The sequence below is a fragment of the Poecilia reticulata genome, chromosome 2 (assembly GCF_904066995.2).
Source record: "Poecilia reticulata chromosome 2, P_reticulata-male-v2, whole genome shotgun sequence".
Taxonomy (NCBI): Eukaryota; Metazoa; Chordata; class Actinopteri; order Cyprinodontiformes; family Poeciliidae; genus Poecilia; species Poecilia reticulata.
Window position 1 is genome coordinate 18,532,347 of NC_088831.1, and position 27,950 is coordinate 18,560,296.

At 42.2% G+C, this 27,950-nt stretch overlaps 1 protein-coding gene across 6 annotated transcripts in view; it reads left to right on the top strand.

The window, feature by feature from the left end:
• The first annotated feature begins 7,086 nt into the window (after nt 1-7,086).
• The window catches only part of caska (calcium/calmodulin-dependent serine protein kinase a), a 149,714-nt gene continuing 128,850 nt past the window's right edge, over nt 7,087-27,950 (top strand). For all 6 annotated transcript variants that reach the window (XM_081599119.1, XM_081599134.1, XM_081599142.1 and 3 more), the window contains exon 1: nt 7,087-7,881. In XM_081599119.1, the coding sequence (XP_081455245.1) occupies nt 7,823-7,881 (59 nt within the window). In that variant the 5' untranslated portion in view covers nt 7,087-7,822. The remainder of the gene's footprint in view (nt 7,882-27,950) is intronic.

Genomic DNA, 27,950 nt, shown 5'->3' on the forward strand with positions numbered 1-27,950 from the left:
GGTTTTTTTTTCTCCCAATCCTGTCAAAGTTCATTACTTTTGTCTAATGTTTTTCTTGGTTTATGAAATGCTTTATTTCATTCAAACTATTTGGTCCCAACTGAATGTATGCCTGTTTTGTGCTCTTTTGTGATTGGTGGTGGTAAATATGCCCCCTTCACCATAAACATTCATCTCCACCATCAATATTTTATTATAATGTCTGTAGTGGAGCCACTAAGAACAGTGGGGATCCTTAATTAAACAAATAAACATACTGTATCATCTGAAGGGAAGATATTATCTGCTTAAGATGTCTCGATAGAGCCCCACATCAGAAAATTGGAATAATCTGCTTTCCTAAAAACATGTCTGCTGGAAATGTGTTGCTTTAAGTGAAATAATCAGTTCTCATGTATAAGAGCATATCTGCCCTCAGACTACACAGCAAAAGATGTTTTTCATGATGATGTCAATGAAGAAACTGGTATTCAATCTTTTCTCCTCTAGCTTTAGAGCGTTTTAAATTCATAAGGTTGTGTTTTCATAAGACAAGGAAATATTGTTGTGCTTTGGTTCTGCGTCTCATATTAGTCTGAATAAGCAGCATGTCAAGGAGTGGTAACTCAGAGGTACAAAACGATTTTTTGTCAAAAAATAAATTGTGTCGGTGGACCAAATTAAAGTGGAAGTGCTACAAAAAAAAAAAAGAAGGTGTTGCCAGCCAAATCTAATGGTTCACAAAACATCACATGTAGATAGACCTCAGACGACAGATTTTATTTTAAATAGAAAAGCAAAGGGGAGCGATTCTGAAAGCAGACGCTCCGGGGGAGCAGATGACTTCCTCCAGATCACAGGAGGGCTGAGGGGCTCCAACAATATCTGTGATCATCCTCCTTTCACTTCAGAGGGATTGAACATAATCACCCCCAGATCTCTGAGTGGCCTCTTTAAGCAAACCGTCACTCATGTCTCTTCATTCAGAGGAGACCTGCTGGGAGAGCCGCCCAGGGCTGCGACACGCATCACCATCTGGAGTGTGTCCTGGTTGAGGCCTTTAGTTTGTCATCGTTGCGGCTTACGGAAAATGAAAACCTACCGTTTGATTTGTCAGGAGATTTGAATTATTTTTAAGGTGGAAACATTAGGCTGTGGCTGACACGGTTCTGTAGAAGACTGCTGACTTGACATGTTTTCAGCCACCATTGAATTGCTCAAGCTGAAAATACGAGAAGGAAAAAAAATGCTAGGTGGAAACGCTGCAGTTTTGAATAAAGCTCACATTTTTCAAAAGAAAGTTTTTGCGTTAGTATGAGCTGGTTACGTATTAAAACTAGTGCATTTCACAAAACTGCAGTGGAAACACTTTCTTCACATCACACAAGTCATATGATCAACAGCCGGATGTTATTACTGGCAGAAATGACAAAGAAGACGACAGGAAGTGGTAGGAGGAAGATGTTGATTTTTTTCAGACTGCATGCTGTAGAATCCACCAGAGCTCTGAGTCTCTCTGCATCACACAGTTCATAAAAAGTTGTCATTTCAAAGTGTAAAATCTGTTTCTCCACACTGCAATACTTCCAAAACGCCACACCGTAAGGCGCACTGGATTATAAGGCGCACTGTTGGCTTTTGAGGAAATTGAAGGTTTTTAGGTGCGCCTTATATTGCGGAAAATACGGTAACCCCTTTCAAGTAGGCGGGGCTTATCACTCTACTGCCTGAATAAGACCCAGATGTCCCCTCTGATTGGCTGATTGGTGATGAGCACTGTATTATGAATATATCTCATGTAAGTGTTGACATCAGTCGCTGCGGTCGCTAATGAGTTGTCATGTGAACAAACTTATTCACATGTGAGTTTAATTAATTTTTCAATAGAAACACTACAATTGAGAGCATCTACCCTGATCAGCTGTTATAACATCTACACATTAGAGCTGCTACTGCTGGTGACATGCTGTTGCTAAGGTATGTACCTCCTCTGGCGTTTTCAACATTTTGTTAAATTCCTCAGAGAAAGGAAAATGGATTAGTGACTGTCCACGCCCCGCCGGCCCCGGGACAACAACACTGTAAAAACGCTGCAGTAATTACAGCTGTAGGTCAAATTGGCCTTATTGTCAAGACAGAACGGCTCCTGTTCTGGAGATGGATGACCTCTGCTGGTTTTCCACAATGCTTTTAGGTCAAACCACAAATTCTCCAAGAATTTGACCTCTGGGCTTTGACTAGGCTATTGCAAAAACATGTTAGCACATTTTTTGGGGGTTTTGTTTTGCCCCTAATGCTTGGGGCTCCTGTCATTCTCAAAGATTAATGTATGTTGCAATGTTTAAGAATTTGCTTCTATCACAATTTTAAATGCAAACACTTTCACACAACATGATACTCTCACTGCTATGCATATGCGTGGGAACAGTGATCTGAGATTTCTTCAAACAAAAGGCAGGAAGGCAGATCAGTTTGGGGATCATGTCACCAAAGCTGCTTCTTCCACAGATTTATTTTGGTTAATCACTTTTTCACTCGAGGCCATGCAGATTTTAATTCTTCTGTTCCTTAAAGGGACAGTATTATGTGTTTTCCAGACACTTTGAGCCATTTTATAGCACAATCAAGTAACTGTTATGTTTAGTTGCTATAAAAATGCTGCAGGAAATCATAACATAGTTATAACATAGTTTCTCTATCAACGTTTTACCAGGATTGCACTGAGAAATAGCTATTATAATGAGCTCAACAGATGTTCCACCAGGTGTTTGCTAATTGCAGCTGGCTAGTCTGAAGGAGCTGAGTGAGGGGAGGTGGAAGCTTGGAAACTGGAGCACAATACCGGCCCTAAAATCGGTGTGGACCAAAATCAGTCTGGCTTTATAAATATCAGTAATCGGCCAGAAAACTGCTATCGGTGCAGCTCTACTTTTTTATTTTACTAACAAAGGTAATAACAGCAACTCCACGAAAGCTGCCTTGAAAACAAAATTAAAAATGTAGCACATTCAACCAGCTGCTGGTCCAGCTCTGATTGGATGGTTTGTGAAACCGTCACCAGGCACTTTGGCGACGTTCTCCGTATTTATGTCTAGGGATATGAGTCTGAGCACTCAGGAGATCAGCCTCACAGCATTACGTCATGTTATCCAGCTTGACCAGGTGAACCGGTCTGCTGCTGTGTTCAGCGTCCATCTGACCCTGAAGGAGTTTAGGACCAGCTCCGCTTCAGCAGACTTAATTTTAACCAACTAAATGGGTCAAGTGCAACAATATTATTTACTGTAGCTACTTTTTTTTCTTTTACCTCTCCGTTCTTCCCCGATGCATATTTTAAAATGAAACTTTGAAAAACCGGAGACGTTGGTGTCTGCTGGGATAACATGCAAGTAACCGCACGTGGTTTCACAATACCGCTGTGACCCGAATATCACCCGGCAAGCAAATCTGCTCCGTGTTTGGCTAAGAACCTCCGGGTAACACACACACACACACACACACACACACACACCAACGCCTCTCCAGCTGAGACTGGAAGAGTGTGTTTGTAAGAGATAAGATTTTTCTCTGATGTCCTGATTTCTCTTCCGTCCTAAGCCAAATAGGTTCAGAGCTTACAACCTAGCAAAAATAAATAAATAAAAAATTCCCACCTGCTCGTACACGCAGCCTCCCGTCGTCGGCTCAGGCTCAGGCTGCCGCCGAAGGTTTTCAGTGGCCCAAACAAAGGAACTCTGTGCTAAATAAGCAGACCCACATCGAGGGAGCTCAACCAGCGCGTACAGGGAAACTGCTGAGGGGCTCATTTAATTACATCACATCCTTTTTTGTTGTAAAGAAGGAAAAAAACACATAAATAAAAGAACAAGCTCATCATTGTTCACTAAATCTGTTTAATTATTCACTTGACGTTAATTAGGCAATCATCTGGCAATAGAGTCACCCACCAGAGTGAATGAAGCAAAGATCTATCCATGTTGCGCCTACAGTGACTTTCTTTTAGGTCATGTTGTTTGGTGTTGCCGGGATCGGGGGGCCTAATGGTTACCCCAGGGGCCACTGCAGCCCCTCAAATAATCTGGAATTAAAAAAGAGGATTACTGCGCTAAAATAAAAAATAAAAAAAACTAATTAATTAATGTCGTGAAACTCATTCTGGCTGAACAGACTGATTAGGAAACCAGAACAAAACATGTAAGAAAGGAAACTAGGCAAACCAAAAGAAAAGGAAAAGAGTTGGAGAAAAGAAAGGTGAAGCTACTGAAGTTAAATTAAATTCCAGAATTTAATTTAACTTCAGTTCAAAAATACCTTATTAATCCCAAAGCGAAATGAAATGTTGTAACTCGTATTTTCTTCACAGATTTGTAGCTTGAAGCTGATGCCTGTTGGCAGGAAGGATCTCCTGTAGCAGTCTGTGTTACATAACATCTAGAGAACCCTCTGACCCTATTGTAGGACAATCTGATGAAGGATTGTCCGTAATGCCGCAACACATTATTTTCACTTCATCTTTTATTTTTGAGGTATCATTTGAGCTTCTACTATGTTAACCAGCTGTTCCCTGTTGTAAACCACCCTGTTGCTATGGTTACATGTCATAACAAGCGCCCAAATGTGAAACCGTAGCAAAAGTCCTTCCAGCTGCACGGAATCTAAAACCAGAGAGAATAGTTGTCCCCCAAAAAAATCCCCTAAAGTTTCTGGTAGAAACAGGGAGATTAAAGTTTTTAAAATAGGGGGAAAAAAATCTGAATGAAAGTAAAATGGCCGCTCCAACCTGCTGCCACAAGAAACGGCGCAGTGCTAGAAACCGAGGTGAGCAGCACAACTAAACATTTTACTTGTCTTGTCTGGCAGTGTGAAGGTGACTGATTTAAAATGGAAGATAAAGAAGCATACAGAGTAGAAGTCTGCCTCTACACCTGCAGAAAGAGAGAAAAGATAGCAACAAACATATGCATATATAATATTTAACACCAGCCACCAAAGAGGAATGTGAGAGGACAATAAGAAACATTAAAGACAGTAATGGTAATACCAAATTATTGGTAATGACACACCAGTACTAGCCAAGTACTACTTGGCTAGTACTGTATATCAGTAAACGTCATGAGCCTCATGGACTCGGTATCAGTCACAGAGCCAGACAGTCATGTTGCGTTACTCAATTTGTTGCGATGAGTGAAGTCTGGTCATTTCATGAAGATGCCCACACAGAGGGCAAACAGACAGAAGCTGTCTTCAGGAGACTTTGCAGACATACAGGGAGGCGGCTTTGAAAATCCGCCAAACTCCTATTACTGTCAATAAAATTACGGAACTAAAAATGGCAACGTTGCAAATGATTGTAACGTAATGGAACCAATCAATGACTGTATCAAATGGTGATAACATCTGTGCATCATCAAGACGAGAGAGCAGAGCCGGGTCGTTCATTTGGTAAACTGATCGGCCATTAACGGCGAACTGCATGCACAGATGTCATTAAGCACAGCAGTCTAATATTAGCAATGCGGTAGCAAATGAGAAGCGCCGTCTGATGAATAACGCTCCAGGCAGAAAGGCTGTGGAGGTGGAAGAAGCAGCTTAGAGCCAATCGTGTCAGCGCAAACTGTAAAAGCAATTGTTTAACCGTTTCTTGCTAAATTAATTTGTTTTGAGTGTTTTTTATATTTTGTCACCTCTTACTCTGCAAATACACATCTATATATTTTCCTAAGATTTTATGTAACAGACCAACAGACCAAAGTAGTGCATGGTTGGGAGGAAAATGATGCAACTTTTTTTTATACATTTTCTGCTTTTCTCTTATATTCCAAAGTAAAATCCAGCACAAGCATTCACCTCATTGGAGCGTAGCTGTGTGATTTAAAGGAGCCTTATACATATGTATTATATGTACAATGTTGCCTTCAGTTGTCATGAAAATTGTGTACATATCAAATATGACTTAAGAGAAATTTAACTTTGCACTTTGATCCTTTGAAATTGGGCCTCTGTCTCTTTAAGAAGCTGCTGCTCTGGCTTCAGTATCACAACATTTCTCCATAAAGCCGTTTGCAAACATTCTTTGGCGCATTAGACTGAAAAATAGTTCATTAATAAGCTCTGCAGATGCAGTTACTGCATCCCACACGGTGTATGTGAGCAGCTGCGTTTCCATTGCAAATGTGTGCAGAATATTCTGCTAACGACGAAAAAGCACAATGTCGCAATTGCGGTGTCTCCATTAAATATGAAGCGTGGTCGAAATCACATGTGAATAAATGTCTAAAACATGATCCATGTTTTATTCAAAAACATGGATCATGTTTTTCATTAGAAAACATGATCCTCAACTTCCTGTTGTCGTCTTCTTTGTGGTTTGCGCCAGAGGCAACATCTGGCTATTGATCATGTGACTCATGTGATGTGATGAAAAAAGCTTTTCCATCGGAGTTTTGCAAAACAAAGCAATTAAAAAATATCAAAAAAAGCAACCAAAAAAAAAAAAACACCCCGTCCTCCACCTCATTCTGGCACCAAAACTTTTTATCAAAAAGCTTTTTTCCATTTAGCAAACTAATTTTTGAAATGTGAATTTTTGCAGTTATATGGTTAGTGGAAATACAGCTACTGAGGGTTGACTGAACCTTCAGGGGAGTTTTAATCAAAAATATTTAGGTTGGATTTGATTTAAAAAAAAATAGTTGCTTTTGGAATGTAGCCATTTTCAAACATATTTCCAAACTAACGCACCTCATTATGTTTTGTATTAAAAATGTCTTAAATTTTATACCCTCTCAATCTCCTTTTTATAGCACACAGACCATATGAAGACGGTTCTTCTAAAGTGAGATAACTTCTTTATTTCATAGATAACAGTTCCAGAGACTTGTAAGCGCACTGTCCCTAATGTTTCCGGCTGGGAATTCCACTTTATTCCCGTCCACTGATCAAGTCCAGAGAAACTGCGGTTTTAAAGCAACGTATATGGCGCCGCAGCTCCACCATGTTGGCTCAAATCCGTATAGGACTGAACCGAAAGCCCCGCGTATCTGGCACGCGCCAAGATGGAGGACGACGGAGCAGTTTCATAACTGCCGAGTAGGAGGAGCTTTGGTTTCTGGAAGCTCCGCGGAGCAGAGCGTCCGAGCAGCGCTCAGGCGACGCTGGGAGGACTGCGAGGTGAACCGACGGTCTGAGAAGTGCAGCTGGAGCAGCGAAGACGGGGTGTGACGCTGTAAAGAGGAGTTCACCCGGGCTGTGAGTCGCACGAACGGAGGAGTGGACTGTCCGTGTATCCCGGGAAGCTGTAACGCAAAGAGCCGTGGATGTGGGGACCAGCGTAGCCCACCTGGATCCGCGCTGTAACCCGACTCTGATGGACTGAGCGGCGCTGTCCGCCGGCTCCGCTCCCGCTTCTCATCCTCTCTGAGCTCCACATGCAGAGCCGAGGGAAAGTGTCAGGGAGCGGACACAGCAGCAGGAGAAGAAGAGTTTCTCATGTTTGACAGCTTTGCTTTCTGAGACACCGGGAGGCTCAACTAAAGGCGGGGCGGAACAGGGGGTGGGGGGGCTCCCAGACTGGACTGCTGAGCTCTCCTCGTCCCGACACCCCAATTGCACCACAGCTTTATTTTGGGGGGTGCAGGGGGTCGACGACGGAGGCAACAACTGGGAACAAGAAAGCTATTTTGTAACTCTTCCCAGGCAGCCGGTGTGTTGTCGTTTGTTATTGTGAAGCGGTCAGCCGCCCCTGGCCTCCGGTGTCCACATCCAGGAGCATTACCAGTTTGGGGGGGACGTCTGTATTTCGTGGAGGTGTGGGTGATAATTCATCCCCGGCCGGGCTCGGACTATGGCGGACGACGACATTCTGTTTGAAGATGTGTACGAGCTCTGCGAGGTCATCGGAAAGTAAGTGCCGCTGCTGCTCTCTCTTGCTCTGTGTGGCCGCTTCTTCTAACGCAGGTCACCCGGGCTTTCTAATCAACTCCTCCTGAGGACCTGTCACGCGCGCTCGCGCACGCGCAGCTCCAAAACGCACGCGGGAAGAGCTCGGCGTCAGTTCTGGAGCTGGTGGTGCTGTTGTGGTTTCGTTCGCCTTAAATATTTCGGCTACAAGCAGTCATTTTCCCAAAAGCACCTTGAATTTAAGTAGTGTTATTTTGTGACGGTAGAAAAACGGAGCAGGATTTCGTTCTGAGTTTATAGTTGCGTGTTGCAGCCGCCCTAACATACATTAACCGGCCGTAAAATGTGTGCGCTTTGACCCAGTGACAGTTGGCAGGTTGATGAAGAGATTAAAGGGGCATGGCACAAAGAGCGTCATGAGTCATGCACACTGCACATCTGGTCTTCCTTAGTGACTGGAAGTCTGATCCAGGCTACTTGCAGGAATGGTGACTGCAGAGAGGGAGACATGACAGTAGAGTCTGGGAGTGATGCAACTTTAACCATGCTGTTGTTGTAATCTTGTAAGAGACAAGCTTGCCACATTGTTAATATTCAAATAATTAAAATTCCGCTGTAACAGATGTGTAAAGAACCCCAAAACCTCAGATTTTTATGGCAGTAGTGTAAGTTGATATCATAAATGATAATCATGTTCTACAAACTCACCAGTGGCCTTGGTTAGACTTTACAGGGGCAGTAGCCCAGAGCCCCAAGTTTTGGGGGTGGCCCAAAGACTTTTTCTTTCTTTTTTTTTTTTAATGAACGTGTGTTTTTGCAAACATTGTACTTTGTATAAAAGTCCTAGGTGCAAATTAGGTGAGTTGTATTACCTCATGCAGCCTAATTTATTTAAATGAAAATACTTGTTTATTTATTTTCAAATACTTTTTTAAATATTTGAAAATTATGAATTTATAGTAGATTTTTTGTGGGAACAACATGGAATTATTGACATTTCCTACACCTGCTGCTATGTGGGACTACCTGTTAATGTACTGTAATTTGCATTAGTAAACACACTTTTCCTTAGTGGATAGAGCACCAAAACTGGCGCCAGGCTAAGGGGCCACATCCTTGTAAATCCTGCTGTGCCAGTGGCTCAAATGTTTGAACACCTGCTGTCAATTTTGTCTTATGACCTCTTCAGTTTTTTTTTTCTGGCACGTTGTCTGTTGAATGGGTTTCGTGTTGCTTTTTCCATGTGTTTATGATCGTTATCACGACTCCTCAAGACTCAGTGATGACTCATTTGAAGTTTACAGGCAAAGTTTGTAAACTGTTTATTTGATATCTGGTTTCATAATGTCATACATGATAACAAGGTCTTTTGAAGATAAATGGGCCCACAGCATCACAGATTCCCTGCCATGCTCATCAAGGTGCCATGAAGTGCGGTTCTGCATTTTCTTTCCTTGGTTGAAGTCAAACCCACCTGGGGCATCTGAATTACTTTTTTGTTTATTTATCTTTTCAAATGCAAGGTTCATTTGCTAATTAAGAAATAGTCATTTTAATGCTCCATGAGTGCACCTCAGTAGTCACTTATTAGCCCAGTGGATCAGAAATTAGGTCATGCCATCAGCTTCATGTGTTTCTAGAATCCAGTACGATTTTTCGACATGTGAAGGTTGCAGTAATTGTGACAACTCTGATTTTGGAGAATGAATTTTTAACATGGGATGTTCTCCCTCCACTGTGTGAACGTGCTTTGGTTGAAGCTTGAGTCTTTTAGGCTGCATCCACACTAGCCCTCTTTAGTTCGCTTTAGCCAAACTCTAGTTTGTTTGCCAAGAAACTCTAATTTGTTTAGGGAGGTGTGAATGGACAGTCGAACTGTAGGTCATAGTTTAATTGAAATAAACTCCGATGCGGTTCGAATCCATATGTGAATACAAACGGACAAGAGAACGCTCCAAAAGCTGGAAGTGGACTAAGAGCAGGGTATTATGGGGGTAAATACAACCAAAACACACATGGTGCAGCGCCAACACAGGCGAGGAGGGGAACAGGTTTTCCAAAGGGTTTACGACGTTTGGCACGGTGCTGTGTGAAAGCCGACCCCCCCAGCTCAAAATGTAATAAATATCACAATTTTGGTCCCCAAATCCAACCGAGTCCACCAGACTGTCAGCCGAGAAAACACCCTCAGTGTGAGGTTTTTCTGCTGCAACAACAGATTTTTAAATAATTTTTTTCATATTTTCCAGTGTTGCCAGTAAACATGTCAAGAATGTTTGCTTCGTTCAGCTGCTGTATTTGCCGTCTCTACTTTACTACTAAATAGAGGTGGAAGTCTGTTCCAGGCAAAGCTGTTTCTCTCTTTTGGAGTCGTTCGAATCGCTGGGCTTGAACCAAGCTCCTCATTGGCTGAGCAGGCAGCTGAACACCTGATTCAGGAGGAGCTTGGCTCAGGCGCCACCATGTGAGTCAGACCATGCGGGCCGACTGGTTGCGGGACCGCTCCGTGGTGTCGCAGGGATGGTTGACTGTTTAACGGGGGCGACGAGGCCTGGAAGTCACGGAACGTGTTTAGGCAAGCCCGACTGTGCTCTTTTCTTCTCCTCCACAGTCACAAGCAATCTGTTTCTCTCTCACTCAAAATGCTCGCAAGTGTGGGCCCGAAGAGTGAGGCTGCTCTTCCTGCTCTCTGTCCTCATGCATGAAATAAAAGCATATTCCTCAACAAGCAAAAAAACACAACATCCTCAACCTGGATGTCGACGAACGCTCCAAATTCAAGTGCCTTGATTCAGCTCAGTCTGGCGGCCCCTGATTTGTGGTTTCTGGTTGGATTTGACAGCTTGTCTGAGATTTGCGGGGTTCTGAGGATGAGAGGCACCTTTCATTGTCCCAGCTTCCCTGATCCAGAAACAGACCAGACCGCAGTCAGGAAAGGCTTCACTTTAAAAGTTGTTTGTCTTTCGGCATGTGCGATCTGCAAGGTTTAGACCTGTGTGGTGTGGCGTATGAGCTGCTAAATATAGGTTTTCCTGAATGGTGCTCGGAAAGCGGCTCCCTGATTTCCCAGTAGGTTGTGGGAGCTGGATTTGTAGTGTCTTGAAGGAGTATTGATCTTTTACCACTTCTTTTTCATCTTCCAGTCAAGAACCTCCATGTTTTTTCTTGGGATTTCACATGGTAGACCAACACAAAACAGGGCATAGTTGTGAAGTTGCAGAAATAGGGCACATGCTATTCCTTTTTTTACTCTAAGATATAAAGATCTGAAAAATATGACACACTTCTATGGAAGTAAATATGTGCCATCAGAATTTGAATAAAAAATGCATCTGAAACTTGAATGTTGTATATTTGTGCTTACTTTTTCAATTTAAAAAAAAATTCAGTGTCATTATTTATACATGTTTGCAATTTTTGTTAAAAAAATTCACATTCCTATTTCAAAGTGGTGAAATTTTCAATATATATATTTTTCAGTGTTAAAAAATTCAGCATATAAAAAAATTCAACTTTTTAAAATTCAAATACAATATTTTCAGTGTCCTAAAAATTCAACTTGCTCAAATTCACTGTCTCAAATTCAGCGTCTAAAAATTCGCTGTACAAAAATGGCGAGGTTACTTCAGGTCACAGACATTAGCAATCGTTGTCAGATTTCAACACCCAGTCAAGCAAAAACACGATTCTTGTACTTACCATCCACAGTCTTTTTTTAAAAAAAAGCTGAATCTAAACACACTGAATTCTGCAGCACATCTACATATTAAGATTGCCAAAGTCAATCTAGCATAACAGATCTACTTTTTTTAATTAAAACTTTTTCCTGGCCTGTGAAATGTGAAACCATTGGACCTTGTTATCCAGCTGTCCTAGTGATGATAATTAATAGCAAAACACTGTGTCCCCTTTTCCTTTATATGTCATATATTTAAGATTTTATGTTGACAACTTGACCACTAAAACCAATGGTAATCATTGTGTGTGAGTGGTTTTTTCCCTCCAACAGAGAGCTGGAGAGCAGGATCCTGCATGTGTGACATGCCCATAAATGAAAAGGAGAGATATTTCATTAAAAGGTAAACATTTGGAATCATCTTGTTTCTTTACCAGATTACTGGAAAGACTGAGTTTGACCATGTGCAAAGTTCGCATAATGAACATTGAACCTTTGGAAGCAATGCAAATACGCTGAGCCCAGGTACTGCATACCAAACGGTACAGAGCTCTGTGTGAAGTGTTGTGGTCAGAAGTTTGTGGCTGTGATTTATGTTGAAATGCGCTTGGACAGCAATGTTGATATTTCACTTCAACTAGTCCACTTTCACTAATCCGGTCTTTGGTGAATACAGAAGACGGGGTGAGAAACGATGTATTTTTTTTTTTCAGTTCTTCACTAAATTACTACGAAGACCGTCAAATGGTCAAAGACTTTTGGAAAATGCAACGTTGAGGTCCACAAAGGAGGCTGTCAGCAGGAGCGTGTTGCGTTCTCTTCATGACACTTTGTTAAAACAAAACCGAGGATGGAGGGAGTAACTCCATCTAAGCGTGGATTAATATTTAAAATTTAAAATGGTCACTCTACCTTACAAAGCAGACTGGAGCAGATCACGAGGATCCTTTGCACACTAACAGCAGAAATCATTTTCACTAATTGTCTTGACTCAAGAGTCGATTTTGACCCCTAAAATCAGAATCAAATCGTGAGAAAAACATTTGCGTCTTTTTCCTGGTGGAGAACTGGCTCTACCTTCCTTATCACCTAAAGTCCAAATAAAATGACACTGTGGTTACATAACACAGCAAAATATTTCACAGGGACAGATACTCCTGTGAGGCTCTGTACTTAGAAGCTGGAAGCGCATCCTTGGTCTGTCCTGGTGGTTTTGTTTTGCAGCTCCTCTCCTCTCCCTCTCCAGCCTGTCACTCCAGCGCGGTTTGTGTCCCAAAAACAAGAAGGACTCGGCGAGGGTGGGAGGGGAGTAAATGAAGAGGTTAGGAGCACAAAGACAGGACTGCGTGGAGTAAATGTGGGAGGAGGGGAAAAGAGAGAGCGGCTGCGCTGGAGATGGGATGAGTGAGTGAGCAGCAGAGGTCGGGGGTACAGTGGAAGGAAGCAGTCCATTAGTTTGACTCACACATCAAGAGACACTGTGTGCCTTCAGGCCATTCACTTTTCTAGTTCATCCTCAGAAAAGAGTGATGCATTGGTGTGTGGTTGGGTGTGTGTGTGTGTACTTGTTTAGCTATCCTATTTAGGACCATTTCTACCATAGTTCTTAACCTTATAACTGATGGGCCTTATGGGGACCAAAGTGGGGTCCTAACACATTAGGACAGGGGTGGGCAATCCTGGTCCTCGAGGGCCGGTGTCCTTCATCTCTTAGACGTCTCCCAGGTCCAACACACTTGAATCCAACAGCTGAATCACCTCCTCAGTGCAGTCAGGTTCTCCAGAGTCCTGCTAACGACCTCATTGTTTGACTCAGGTGTGTTGAAGTTGAGACACATCTAAAAGTTGCAGGAGTCTGGCCCTCCAGGCCTGGAGTTGCCCACGCCTGCCTTAGACGGTGTGAGTTAAGATTCGGCTAAAGTTCGGAACAGACGGTAACGGTCTGTCCCCAGCCCTAGGAAAAATGTTTGGGTTAGGCATCAGTGGAGTTACTGAACTCAATGGAAGTCCATGCAAAGTCCTAATATAGATGGAAATGCACATATGTGTGTTAGAGGTTTCCCCCAGAAAACTTGCTGAGCTAGGCGAGTCATCCATCGGCCTATCTTGTTTTTGAGTTAAAAAATGTTTGAAGTTGACAGGAAATGTGAAGTTATCACCAGGTAATTATGTGTTTTTGGAAGGCATTATTGGCAACACTTAAACCCCAATTATTAAGTCTTAAAAAAGACAAACATGACAAAAAAACAATTAAAATAAATAGAATGTTTCTTGCACTTCAGTTGTTTCATCCTAATTAAGATGTCCAAAATCTTTTCTCCATGACTCGTCACTTTACTCTGAAGTTTTTAGCGTGTAGGTAAAGACGGGCAGTGGTTTCGGAGTTCTGGTGAATAAAAAGATGACACCTGACCTCAGCCTCTTTATGTGTTCACATACTGATCATACTATGTTCCCATTGTGCTTCCAACTGTTTCACCAAAGACTCTTTAGCTCGTCTTTCTTATTACTGTTAGCTTAGTGAAGCACTAAGCAGGCGTCACTTGCTTAGTGACCAGCAAGTGAAGCCTGGTGACTGGGTCGGCCTTCATGTGGCAATATGTTATTACTTTTTAATGAAGGCGGCGAGGAGAGTTCAAACTTCCCAGCTGAACATTTCAGCATTTCTATTTAAACCTCTGGATGCCACATATCACCATGGCTACTCCACGGTAAATAAGAGAAATGAACCTCCATTTGCATTCCTCATGGCCTCCGAGGACACTCTGGGGTGCAGTAGGAAGGCTTAATGTCAGTATAACTCTCAGACCAAGGAGGCTATGTTAAGTGTGTGTGTGTGTGTGTGTAGCACGTGTCACTTCTTAATTCTGTTTGGTCCACCGTGTCCCTTTCCCTGAGGTGACGGAGTAAAGCCTGAGAACCGGCCCCTGTCTTAGGGTGTGTTCACCTAATGGCCCAGCTGGCCATTTCAAATCCCCAGCCTTTTTTTGTTGCTGCCTTTTCCACCTCTAACCAGTGTGCTGTGCATATTTAGGCTGGTTTAGACCGAGCGTATTTGCCGGCCAGGCATTTCCACATGTTCCTAATTAAACGTGTGAAACACTGACCTAGATGTGTGGAAGCAGCTCCTCTACTGAAGCCAAGGCCCTCTCAGAGCGGGCCCCGGGGCTCTGTGGTAGCGGTGGCTGGCTTCTCTCACTGATGCTCGGCATTGTTAGCCTCATTGTGTCTAAATTAGAATCTGACAGAGGACGGACTCTGGTGACATCGGCTCCATTGACCAGATTGGGGGCTGCTGGGCCAGTAGTTGTTAGGGATTGGTTTTGGTCGCAGCTTTTCATTATCAATGTTTTGTTTTGTTTGCTTTTGTTTAAATTGTGATCATTTGATGTTTGCTAATCCCATGACACGCAGGTGTTTAGACATAAAATCTGACTGTGAGGTGTAACTGGTGTTATCAAGTAGCCTGGCCATCGCCTTCATGCGTAATTCAGCTCAGATTTTAATCTCGTTTCAGTGCCAGGTCTGGACTTTCTCCCACTGATTTTCTACCAATCAACGAACAGAAGGAGAAGTTGTGAACGATGACGTCAATTGTCTGCGTTGTTTTAGAATTGTAGTCTAGCCAGCTAGCTAGTTTTAGCGATGGCAGCAGATGAAGTGAACAAAGCCTTTCCGTCCATGTTGGCCATGCTTCCAGATATTTAATTGACTTCAACAGTTGAGTGGTTCGGCTCAGCACTTCTCTCTCGGCATTGCAGGATGGTTGTTAGTGCAGGCAGTTTCCGGTAAGCTTCATACATGTTACATACGCCACGGCTAAACCTTAGCGATTGGGTAAAAGTTTCATTTTCCAGTAAGTTTTTCAATAGCTGAGAGTCCAGACCCTCTGGATGAAGCGAAATGTGGAATAAGGTGCTGGTTTTTACCAGGCTAGTTCTGAAGAAGCCTACTTAATAATCCATACTTAATAATCCATGAACTGTCCTCTGGGCTTTTTGTTTGGTGAGTTTTTTAAGAGCAGTATTTGTGTGTTGTAGGCTTTTGACTGTGGTCATGGGCTACCAGTCGTACAGTCTGTTGTTAAAAAAAAGACATGGATAGATTTTAAAAATACTTTTGTCGTTACTGCTGTAAATACCAAAAGATATAAAAAGACTGTATTATATTGGTGTCCTGAAGAAGCCTATTGCAAATGGGAATGTTTTTCAAGAATATTATTTGTGTTTGTGGTGCTGTGACTGCTGTACCATGCAGCCATAGCCATATAGTTACCTAAAAAATAAGTCTTTTTTTACTGTTATCACAAAATATCACAATAAAATTCCAAGTTCATGTTGCTACAGAAAAGTCATTTTTAGGAATGGACAGAGATTAAAACTTTGACCAATATCTATAGCCAATATTAATACTGCTACTATAGTGATAGCTATACCAAAATTTTCATTCAATTTCTTAAATTTGATTACTCAATTAATCGTCAGAATAATTGATAGAGTACTTGATTACTAAAATAATCCTTTACAACGGCCCTAGTTTGGAAACATAACAACCTCCCAAAATGATGCACAGCAGTTAATCTGTACCACTTTGCATTTGGCTCCTTTTTTTGCCCTTTTCTTGTGCTAAACCTTGTAAATCTTTCTTAATTGACTGCAGTTTTTTTAAACAACATCCAAATAGCAATTAGCATATTTTCCCCCCAATTTGTCACCACTGTGACTGAATTGGGGCTGCGGTCCGCGGGGAATAACATACATGTCTCCGTCTCTGGGGGCCTTGCCAGCTCTGTGTGTGTGCGTGTGCGCGCGTGTGTGTGTGTGTGTAAGCGGCACACGTTATACAATCTCAGGCTCTCCGTGGGGGGGCTTACAGGAGAATCTGCTGAGAGGCTGCTTTCCGCACGCACAATTACACAGAGATGATGTAACGGAGAGATCTTACTCCGAACCACTGAAATATTCATCCCTCCTCATCATGTTGGGGGAAAACTCCCCCCAGCAGGCCCCAGCGTCTCCGCAGGGTGCCTGCCAGCGCTCCGAAGATAAAGCTCCATCCAGTGTTTGTCGGGACCTCTGCAACAATAACACCTTGTCATGTTCATTGTAAGAAAAATGTTGCACTTGGCGTAATGTGATTATCGCGTCTATTTACAGTAACAAGTCAACCATGGATTTTCTCCGTTGTTAGAAGTAAATGTTTTTGGAAAATGACATTCTCCCTTGAATCCATTGAGTGCTGTTTGACTCTTGTGCGGCATAAACAGCTGGCATCCAACAACCAATTCTCAAGTCTTTTCTTCCTCTTTGTAGCATAGTGGGAATTAGGGTGCAACAATATTGATTTCGCATATCGGTCCGATATCATTCAGAAAATGAGTGTCTGATTATATCGGCCTGCATCTAAAATTTCTGAGATAAGCATGACAGTTGAAGCAATGGATGACAAACGTCTTCAGTCTCGGCTAGACAGTTTTGTTTACAGAGACTTCATAATTGATTTTTGTTGTTTCAGTTGATTTGTTCATTTATTTTCGATAATTAAAATGTCTCCCAGTTCAGGTGTTAAATGTCCATTAAAATTTAAAGTGCATTGATCTTTGAGAATGTGTTCTTTCGTGAGTATACCATTAGATAACTTGAAAAAGAATGGTAATATCCTTTATCTCAATAACTTCTTGAACTGTTGGACCGTTGAAAATTGTAGGTCCGCACGAAACTTTGTGAATGTTGAGTGAAATTGCATTAATAGTTGTGATCGCATCCGCAACATCACAACCTCCGGTTTTGTTTTTGTTTGTTTTTTGTTTTTTTTAAAGTGATATGAAAGTCAAACTTTTACAAAAACAAGAGATTACCAGCTAATTTTTGTGAAGACAGCTGTCTAGACCTGTCTAGATAGCTAGAGCATCTTGCCCTGCTCCAGCTATCAGCTTGGTTTGCTGTTGGCAGCTGAATTTGCTTGAATAAGTTCCTCTGTCTAGTTTGTCCTGAGAACTTGTACTCCTGCAGGATGCTGGGTGTTTCAGCAGAGCAGTCAGTGTTTTCAGCTGTCAAGCCATCCCTGTCCTTTTCATTCTGGCGTTGGGCAAGTTGTAAGTGAATATTTCCTGAAGTACATAAAGCATTCTTAATGAGGTCGTCGCTGCTTGCTGTGTTCAGTTGGCTTAATCAGGGCAAAGCTTGTTGCCAAAAACACAAACTAGAAAGACCCTTTTCAGCTTTATTTTGGCTGTAAAACCCACCGGATCGGGCAAACCGAGGGACCGAACAGACGCAGTCCGGCATGTTTACTAGGAGATATTTACCTTGAAGATGTGGGACGGCTCTCTATGTGAACGTTTGCTGTAGGCCTGGCAGCTGACTCGCCACCCTTCATTTGTTGTGTGTGTTTTTCCCATGCAGGGATTAGGCTGCGGTTTGAGCCAAATTTAAACGGAGCATTTTTTTTTTTATCCACTTGTCAAACGTTTGTTTACATTTTCCCTTGATTTCGTAATTAACATCCTCAGCTAACTCATATACATACCATCTGCGCTCGTAGTCACTCTGAAAATGAAATAAAAAAGTCTTGAACGGCTGGCTGCCTCCTGCTTGTGTAGTTTTCTAAAATCAGGATTTGTTTTCTTTTATTACACATGGAGTAAACCCAGGCTGCTGCTGCTGCTGCTGCGTTATTTTTATCATTAAAGAAAATAAAAGTTCAGACAGACATTGTTAATAATGGAAGAATATGAGCTGATGTAAACACAGTGGGGAAGTCCTTTCACACATTGTTCAGTAATATTTATAAATTGTCACTTTAATGCAACTAACTTAATCAAAGCAGAAACAATCATTTTCTTGGTATCTTCTGATGTTGAGCTAGCAGCTAGCTTGACGTAAGCTTAAAGCAGAGCTCTTCTGGCATTGTTTTAACGAATGTTTCCAGCTTTTTTTGTAACTTGTAAGTTAAGACATTCTGGCAACCAACTGAAAGTATATTGTGCCTAAATGAGACTTTGAGACATTCTGTGTAATTCCATATTGGTATCAGTGTATTATAAGCCTGGCGGGCCTCCAGGCTTTACTTGTGCCCCCACCAGGCTAAGCATTATTTATTTACGTCTTTTTAAAATATTTGCATTTTTTAAAGACTTAATAGTTAGTGTTCAGGTATGAATCTTCCAGTCTTTCAATAACACAGAATTATCAAGTGATATTTTCAAATTTCCTGTCAACTTTAAACATTTTGTAACTCAAAAACACGATGAATTGCTGGATGAATGACTGCCCTAGCACCCAACCACCAGGCTCAGCGAGTTTTCTTTGGGAAACCTTGGGTATAATTTTTATGCAAACTTTTAAAGTTGGATGCACACTAGTAGTGCTTTGGTGTGGAGTTGTAAAGGTGACTTTTTTAAGGTTTACATCATATTATAATGTTATTCCATCATCAAAAACATACCTGGAGTGTTGTCTTGATTCTTTCATGCATGTTTGAGGAATCCTTTAATCTCCCATGGCAGCCATTCGGGGAGGACTAAACGCTTGTTCTCACAAAGCTCCGCCTTTTACACTCAGCTCCTCCTTGGAGCTGCAGTCTCCAGCTCAGCTCCTCCAGACTAGCAGCAGCAACATCTGCACATCTGCTGAGCTTATTATACAAACTACCTTCTGTGTGAAGCTGCTAGGAGTGTTGAAATCTTAACGGAGGAATGTTGTGATGACATCCTGAAGGGGGAGTTTCAGAAAGAGCAGGAGCTTCTTAAAGAGACAAAGGCCCAATTTCAAGGCATGAAATTACACAGTCTAATTTCTTTTAAGTCATGTTTGATATATAGGATTTTTATAAGAACTGAAGTTGACGGTTATATAGAATAGCACTGTGAAATATATAATACTGCGCCTTTAACATAAAAAACATCTCTAAAATGCTGACGTCATTAGAAGGGATTGCTGGATCCTACACTGTGGAGAGGCAGATGGCAGCCAGATACACACTGGTGTGTGTGTGTGTGTGTGCGTGTGTGTGTGTGTGTGCGTGTGTGTGTGTGTGTGTGTGTGTGTGTGTGTGTGTGTGTGTGTGTGTGTGTGTGTGTGTGTGTGTGTGTGTGTGTGTGTGTGTGTGTGTGTGTGTGTGTGTTGTTTTAATGGAAATGACTAGCAGTGCATTTTCTGATGCATGTCATGTTGCTGAAGTGCTTTGTTTTTACCATTAATAAGTCATCTTGAAGGCCTAATCTAGATGTGACTGAAGCCGGTTCTGGCTCTTGTTGAGAAAAAGTTCTTTCTGGGTTTCACCTCTGGCAATGTTAGGACTTGTTAAATTTTACATTCATTCATAATAGTTTTATCTTACTTTTCCAAATCCTGCTTTAAAGTGGCAAACCAGTTTGCTAATCTGCCTAGCGACAGATGACAAATGGCAGCATTCAAAGGAAATTGGAAATTCCCTTTAGTACTGATGGGTTGGTTAATTTCTTTAGAAAAAGTGCACTTTAGATATAAATATTAAGAGGTCCTTTCAAAAAATGTTTTTTATTTATTTATTTATTTGGGTCTTATGCTCCCATAAAATCTAGCTGTATGTTTAAAATTGCTGAATTACTTTAACTCCTAATCTTCAGGAAAATAAAAGCCTAAATACTGAACACAATTAAAAAGTCAAAATACCATTTTTAAGAGTTCAGTGTCTCTTAAGTTTGTGCTGTTTGTTTTAATATCGTACAACCAGACAGTGGAAAGTGCCTGATGATCTAAAATTTAAATAAATGTTTCATAATATACTCATACAGGGTTTAACACAGAAAATGTTTTTCTCGTAATTTTAAGTCGTTCTCTTACTAAAGTGTCATCTTCATTCTGCTAACATTATAACCGTATTCTCATAATTAATCCAAAATGCTCATAGCCTGGTCCTGTTGTACTCAGTGGTACAACTAGCAGAATGAACTGAAATGAAAGCCACTTTTCAGACATATTTTCTGTCATTTGTAATTTGGAAAAGAAAGCGAGGAAGAAATCGATCAAATCGAATCTGGTTGTAATAACTCTCAGGTGTTATTTTTACGCCGTATTGCCGGGCCTGGCCATGTTCCTGCTGCCTGAGCTTCGGGCTGCTCCTGACGAAGAGCATCGAAGCGTTACAGACGGTGCACACCAACTGAGACGAGGCGAAATCACCAGTTAGCTGAGCGACGGTGTGTGTGTGTGTGTGTGTGTGTGTGTGTGTGTGTGTGTGTGTGTGTGTGTGTGTGTGTGTGTGTGTGTGTGTGTGTGTGTGCGCGTGCGTGTGTGTGTGTGTTGGTGACAAAGTCCTTGTCGTCTGAGTCAGAGTTTGTGGTCGCAGCAGGTTTCTGTTAGCCAACAAGGATACAGCGCCTTCATGAATGCGTTATTAATGAATCATATTCCCGCTGACCCGTGTGTGTGAACACACCCCCCGCGGAGTTGTGGCGTGTGTGTGTAATTAGTTTGAACAGTGGGTTCATAGCGCGCGCGCACCCACATTTAGAGAGGTGGCGAGAAGTCACGCGCGACAACGCCGTCGCTCCCTCCGCTCTTGTGGATAAATATGATATCGCTTCCTGCCGAAATCAGCGCCTGGATTCAGCTACCAAACGCTGCCGCGGCAGCCAATCACATTTTATCGCTGCTTTTCACTCTCCTCGCCAGTTTTTATTCTTTTCTTTCTTTTTTTTCACTTGGCTCTCGTCGAGTTGGAGTCTTTTCACTCCAAACCAGTTTCCACGCTGCGTGCCAAAGCACACACACAGTCACCTGGGTTACAGCTGTGGGCCTGCTGCAAAAACATCACCCTCTGTGCAGCACATAAGGAAAACTCCCCCCAGCCCTCAGCCCCACCTTGCCCCTTCCCCCGCGGGCCTTAAAGATTACATCCCGGAGTTTTACGGCTCCGTCCTCCCACACAGAGCAGCTGTTCTTCCACTGATTTCCCCCCCTGGTTACTTTCAAAATGTTCATGTAGGACATACTGCTGAGAAAGCCACAGATGACGAGATTTCAGTGTCACAAAAGAAAAGCCCCTATGCTAGCAGATGTTTTGAGGCCATAGAAAGGAAATTTTCGAATAATCTCCACTTTTTCTTTGCTTGATAATGCCTATTGTTGGGTCTGTAAAAGATATTTGTTTTTTTTAAAAGTGAGGAATCCCCCTCTTTTTGTTTTTACAAATAAAATAGAGGTTCTTCAAATCCCAAAGAGTGTTTTAAAGACTCCATGACTCCAAGACAATATAAGATAAAACAATCCTTTATTAGTCCCACAAGTGGGAAATTCAAACTGTCATAACAGAAAGAGGACAACAGAACAAAAGAGAAACAGAAATGAAAAGCAGCTGAATAAAGAACAGCACAGCTAAACTGGATATATAAATATGAAAATGTCAATATATGTACAAATGAATACAGATGTGTGCACATATAAACACATTTATCTTACACATGTGTTTGTAAACATAAATAACACATTTATTTATGCATGTTTACAAACACATAGACATTTATTTGCTGGGACTTTAAAGATATCTGTGGGTGGGTGTGTGCGCGTGTGTACACACAAATATACATTTACAAATCACATACGTGTGCACATACACACACGCGCATTCATAAATATATAGAGAAATATTGTGCATCAAGCTTATTATTTATATTATTTTATCATGTAAATTCAACTTTTCTGAGCTTTGTTTCATGCTGAAGCGATTAGCAAACACCTGGTGGAACTGAGCATCTGGTGAGCTCGTTATAGGAGCTACTACTCAGTGAAACGCTGGTAAAAATGGGTTAATAGAGGAGCCATGTTGTGATGACTCACTGAAGGCGGAGTTTCAAAAAGAGCAGGAGCTTCTTAAAGAGACAGAGGCCCAATTTCAAGGCATTAAATTGCAAATATAAAAATGCTGTACATGACTTAAAAGAAATTTTAAAGATCTGAAGGTAACGCAGTTACTTGATTGTGTTATAAAATAATAGATCATAATAATTCCCCTTTAGTCAGTGCAGAATAATCCAGGCCAGCACCGACTCTTCCATGTATTGTACTTTATTCCTATTACAAATTCTGAATACGTGGCTTTTCACTTGTGGGTGGCTGATTACTAGTGTTTGCCACAATGTTGAAATTTGTGTTGGTAAATGTATAGAAACCATTTGCCTATTAAAATCTTAGCAACATTAAAAAGGAAATCAGTACCTTTAGACGGTGGTCTGATTATTGACAGTTTACTCAAATATGCATCAAGGAAGATCATGATTTGGATCAGCAGGCTCAACAGGTTCCAGAATAAGACTCATGAAACATGGTCTTAAATATTTAGTGAGATCCACAAGATAAGCTTGTTTTCTGCCTCAAGGCCTCTCTTTTCCCCAGCGGTGGCCCATTGCCAATGGAAACACGAAGGCCTGTGTGAATTCTCTTCCTCTACACCTCCGTTATCAGACCCACACGCTTCTTAAAGTCTCTGTTAAAGATCTAAATCATTCCTCTCCTCATGTGCTTCCAGCCGGCCGTCCTCCACGCCGAGGCAGATGTGTGCAAAACACAGTTTTATTCAATTAACCTTTACTTTGCGTGGCAGGTCAATTAAGATCAAATTTACACGTAAAATGTAATTAGGCGAGGCTGGCTCACGCATTCATCCTCGCAATTAAGACGATGCAGCGGCTCACCCGCATGGTAGCGCCGCCGCTTCTGCTTTCAGCAGCCGTCGTTCGGCATGCTGCTGCTGCTGCTGCTGGCGGCGTTGTGAACGTGGACGAGTTTATAGGTCCACCTTTGCTCTCAACAACCACAGATGAGGTGCAGCTGCTGAATTATTGACTATAGGTAATGAAAACTTCATCTTAAGGTTAGCTAAGAAGCTTAATTCAACGTCAGATTCATGCAGAGTCTACATGATGGTCTGTAGCTTCCGCTGTCCTCTAGCCTCGGCTGTAACTGATCCATAACGCACACCAGCTTTTACAGGCTCCTTCGCTCAGATGGAGCTTCCTTACTGAACCTAAAAAATCTAAATCGATGTCATCGGAATAAATTATGGCATGGGAAAGTAGTCCTCTACTCTGTAAAGCAATTTGATCACCAAGATAAACCAGACTGCCATGAATTTTGTGTGTGTGTGTGAATATGTTGAAAAATTCAGCTGTGTGAATCTCAGAGCATCAGTACTACATGTTTTTACCTCTGCTACTGAGCCCAATGCAACTGCGACTCAAATGTCATTGGACTGACCCACGGATATCATTCTGATTGTAAAACTGATGGCTAAACGTCACTGAAGTCTGTCGCTATGGTTGGCATCTGCTCTGGAATGTCCTGTTGCTATTTTCACAATTCTCCTTCAAAATCTAAAATATGAACACTGATCAAACCCATCCTACACTGACCAGAGTTTCCTTTGAAACGCAGCAGCATGGTCATTTCCTCCAGTTCAAGGCCTAAACCTTTAAAGTCGCAAACAAATCACAGGATCAGATTTAAAACTTCCCTTTAACCTCGTCTGGTCATAAAGCACAATCAGGGACGTTGTTGCACTTGATCCAATGTCGTTCTCCTCATAACACTGATTTCCACTGAGTGGTTCGCTGACGTCACAGTCGAACTGCAGGCCTCTCCTTTAGCCTGTGCTCTCAAAAGACACTCCGCTGTAATTCCAAATCATTTTCCAGCCACCTGGTTCCCCGGAATCGTAGTTTCTTTTCTTCTTTTTCTTTCTTTGCTAACACTCTCCAAATTGAACTAGATTTGGTCCCTAGAATAACACGCACTTTTGTGGCTATTGTACTGCAGTACCCAGGCAATGTAGAGTGAAGTCAGCCAACATATTGTGGAGTGTGTTCGCCTGCCAGGTGGTTACACACCTACAAAGACTCGGATTCTTTAACGAGGTAGTAATCCATTCAAACCAACTGGCTGTTAATTGGACGGCGGCGCACTCGGCTCCGCTCGTCTGGGGGAAATGAGTGTGATCGGGAACTGTTACTGGAATGTTTGCGAGTTTCCGTGGGATCTGGCTCCTCCTCTGTTTGGTTGTGCTTTTCCTAGCCTCCAGTCCAACGCGCTCGTGTTTTCATCTCGCGCTTTGCCATCATGTCGCCTCTGTTCGTCTGGCTGAAATGATGTTTTATTAGCTTCGCTGCAGATTTCAGGCTGAATTGTTTTGTGTTTCGCACAGATGAAAATATGGAACCGCCAGCCACTTTGTCAGGCACACTTGTTCCGTTGCTTTTGTAACATATGGTAAAAACGACTCGCTGGACATTAGATCAAGAGTCGTAATGTGGAAGAAAGGAGATTTAAGTCAACATATCCATTGAGTGACATGAAGACAACATGCCTGTTTGATGTAAGAAGATGGAAGCCACCTGGTTTATGATTCTAGAGAAGTAAAGTAGCCCAACAGAGGTCATCACAACAGAGGTCAAGCCAAGTTTATTAATGTGTAACATTTCAGCAACAATACAGTCCAGACACTCTTACTAACAAATCAATCCTCCAGCTGCAGCTGATCCAGATGCTGCTGCTCACGTTCTCACTAAAACCAGGAAGATAGAGCACATAACACCAGCTTTAAAGTCCCTCCACTGGCTCCCTGTAGCTCAGAGAATAGACTTTAAAATACTGATGTTAGTTTATAAATCTCTGAACGGTTTAGCACCACAATACCTTAAAGATCTGTTATTACTGTACCAACCGTCTAGACCCCTCAGATCTTCTGGTTCTGGTCTGCTCTGCATCCCCAGAACCAGAACCAGACGAGGAGAAGCAGCATTCAGTTTCTATGCACCACAGATTTGGAACAAACTTCCAGAAAACTGTAAAACAGCTGAAACACTGGGTGCTTTTAAATCTCAACTTAAAACCCACCTGTTTAGAGATGCTTATGGCTAAATTAGGTTTAGAGTGCGGGTTTTGATGTTTTTGATGTTTTTAATGTTTTTATCTTTACTTTTCATCTAGTTATTAACTTCTTTTTATTTCTCTTCCACACTGTCTATGTAAAGTCCCCCCGGAAAACGTCCCAGTTAAACGAATCTATATCTAGAGGTGTGAGAATCCTTGTTAAATGGCGTTTTAACTAAAACTCTGAGGTGTGAGACATTTAACTGAAGTCATACAAGGGGTGCGGGTTTTACTGTTTTTTTCTTTAACCTTTTTGTTTTAAATTCTCTTTGTCTTTCTAACTGTTTATTCACTGTCACATGCTGTTTTTATTTCAATTATGTAAAGCACTTTGAAATGCCTTGCTGCTGAAATGTGCTATACAAATAAAATTTGATTGATTGATTGACACCATAAAAATATAAGACCAATTATAAAACAAGCAATAAACTTTACATTTTGCCAACTGCTGTCATCAAACTCATCAAGCAAATCAACATTTGCTTTATGAAATGTTCTTCAGGTGACAGAAGGCCGACTTTGTAACTGTCTTCATGTGACTGTGAAGTTTCAGGTCAGAGTCCATCACCACTCCCAGGCTCCTGACCTGATCTCTAGTTTCCAGCTGTAATACCTGAATCTGTGTGCTGCTGACTCTAGATCGTTTCTCTTTGGTCCAACTAAAAACTTCAGTTTTGTTTCTGTCCAGCTGAAAAATGTTATGGCACCTCCAAGCATCGATTTGTTCCAAGCATCTTTTCAGTGCTTGGATGGGCATTTCATCCACAAACACACAACTTGTGGGAGTTTGAAGCAGCAGACAGAGAATCACCACTTAAAGGTAAAAGATCATGTTTCCAGTAGTAATGAAGTGTACCTAATAAAGTGTCCAAAGTCTCTGAACGTGTCTAGTTTTGACTTGGAGTTGCTTGTAGGCTGAGCCTGGTTTAGTCTGATGTTTGCCTCTCGTTCAAAATAAAAAAAAAAAAATGTTTGTTTTGTCAGTTCATCTTCATCACATTTTGTTTGGAATATTTTTTTCTGAATGATACGAGTGAACTCCAGAGAGAGACAGGAAGTGGTTATCGCTTAGCAATGCCAAGCACTTCCTGGCTGATGGCGATTAGACGGTAGCGCTGATTTTTATTTTATTGTTTTAGGGGAATGAGCGGCGTTTAGCGCCTCTGCTTGGAATCCAAGCGCCGTTTAACTCCGCAAGGTCAGTCAGAAGGATGTTAAAGTGATCGGAAACGCTGAGCTGCAGACGCGAAAGAGATGGAGACGCCTCGGCGTGGAGGGCTTTAGCAGGCCGGAGCCGCATTTAGCAGGGCTATTATGGCTGTGTTGACATATTGTCTGACAGATGGGCAACACATGCTCTGTGTCTCAGTGCCATTGTAAGAGCAACTGGGGCTTGGTGGCAGAGGCGCAGAGCTTCAGGAGAAGCTGCGGGAAGAGCTTCGTCTTTGTTCAAGCTGCCTCAGCCTCTCAGCACAGCCTCTGAACTCCTTATCTCTAATTCACCCCCTCGTATGGAACCTATTTATTTTATCGTTTGTGTTAAATTGATCTTGGAGTCGTTGGAAGAAATAGCGCATGCTCGGTTTTATCAGCAGTTTTATTTTTACCTGGGCCTAGAGCAGAGGTCATAACCGTCGCAATTCAATGAGTTGTTTTCGCCACAACTGCAACCGGCTCAAATCTATGTGGTGCTTTTAAAAATATGTGGTTTTGTGTCTCCAGTGAAAGTGTTTAGAGGCTAAAGAACCATGAGAAAACAGGAGACACTTGCAGAAAGTCTCTTGTTGGGCATTTATTGTATCAGTTATTGTGATGCATTTCTTTTCATGGTACTAATTCTGAAACAGGAAGAGAAATCTATTGGCACCACTGAGATGTTTACTCACCAGCCGCCACACTCCACACTCTGTGGACTCGCCGACTCTTTCTGTGCCACTCCTACTCCTGCCCTTGATCAGAGTCTTTATTTGCTCTCCTTTTCTCTGTTGTGAGGAGCTTAAATGAAGCTGTCATTACTCATCCCTTCTGAATGGCTGTTCGTAGAGCTCCTCTCTGTCAGACGAAGCCTCTGCAGGAAGGAAAGCAACGTAAAGGAGCTAGCTTAGACTTCTCAACGTCCTGCCGTCTGAGGGCCTGGAGAGGAGCAAGACTTGCCTGATGACCGCTACATCGTGGCCTGGAGACATGAACACGCTCGTCGTCATGCTCTTGTCCTCCACAGCAGCTGCTGTTTAATAACTTCCTTGTTTCTCCATTTTTGTCACCTGCTGCATTTGGGATTTGTGCTTACGCAGCGGAGAGTTGGCGACAGATATGATGGAGTGCGCGAGTCGCTCACCGCATTGACAGGCGCGCTCCGTCTGGCAGATATCTGCCCTCTCTCCTCTTCCAGTCAGTGGGAACACCCACAGGCTGTCTGCTGGGGTGGGAGTTGAGATTCTCTCACAGAATGAGTCAATGCTAAGAGGAGGAGGAGGAGGAGGAAGGCT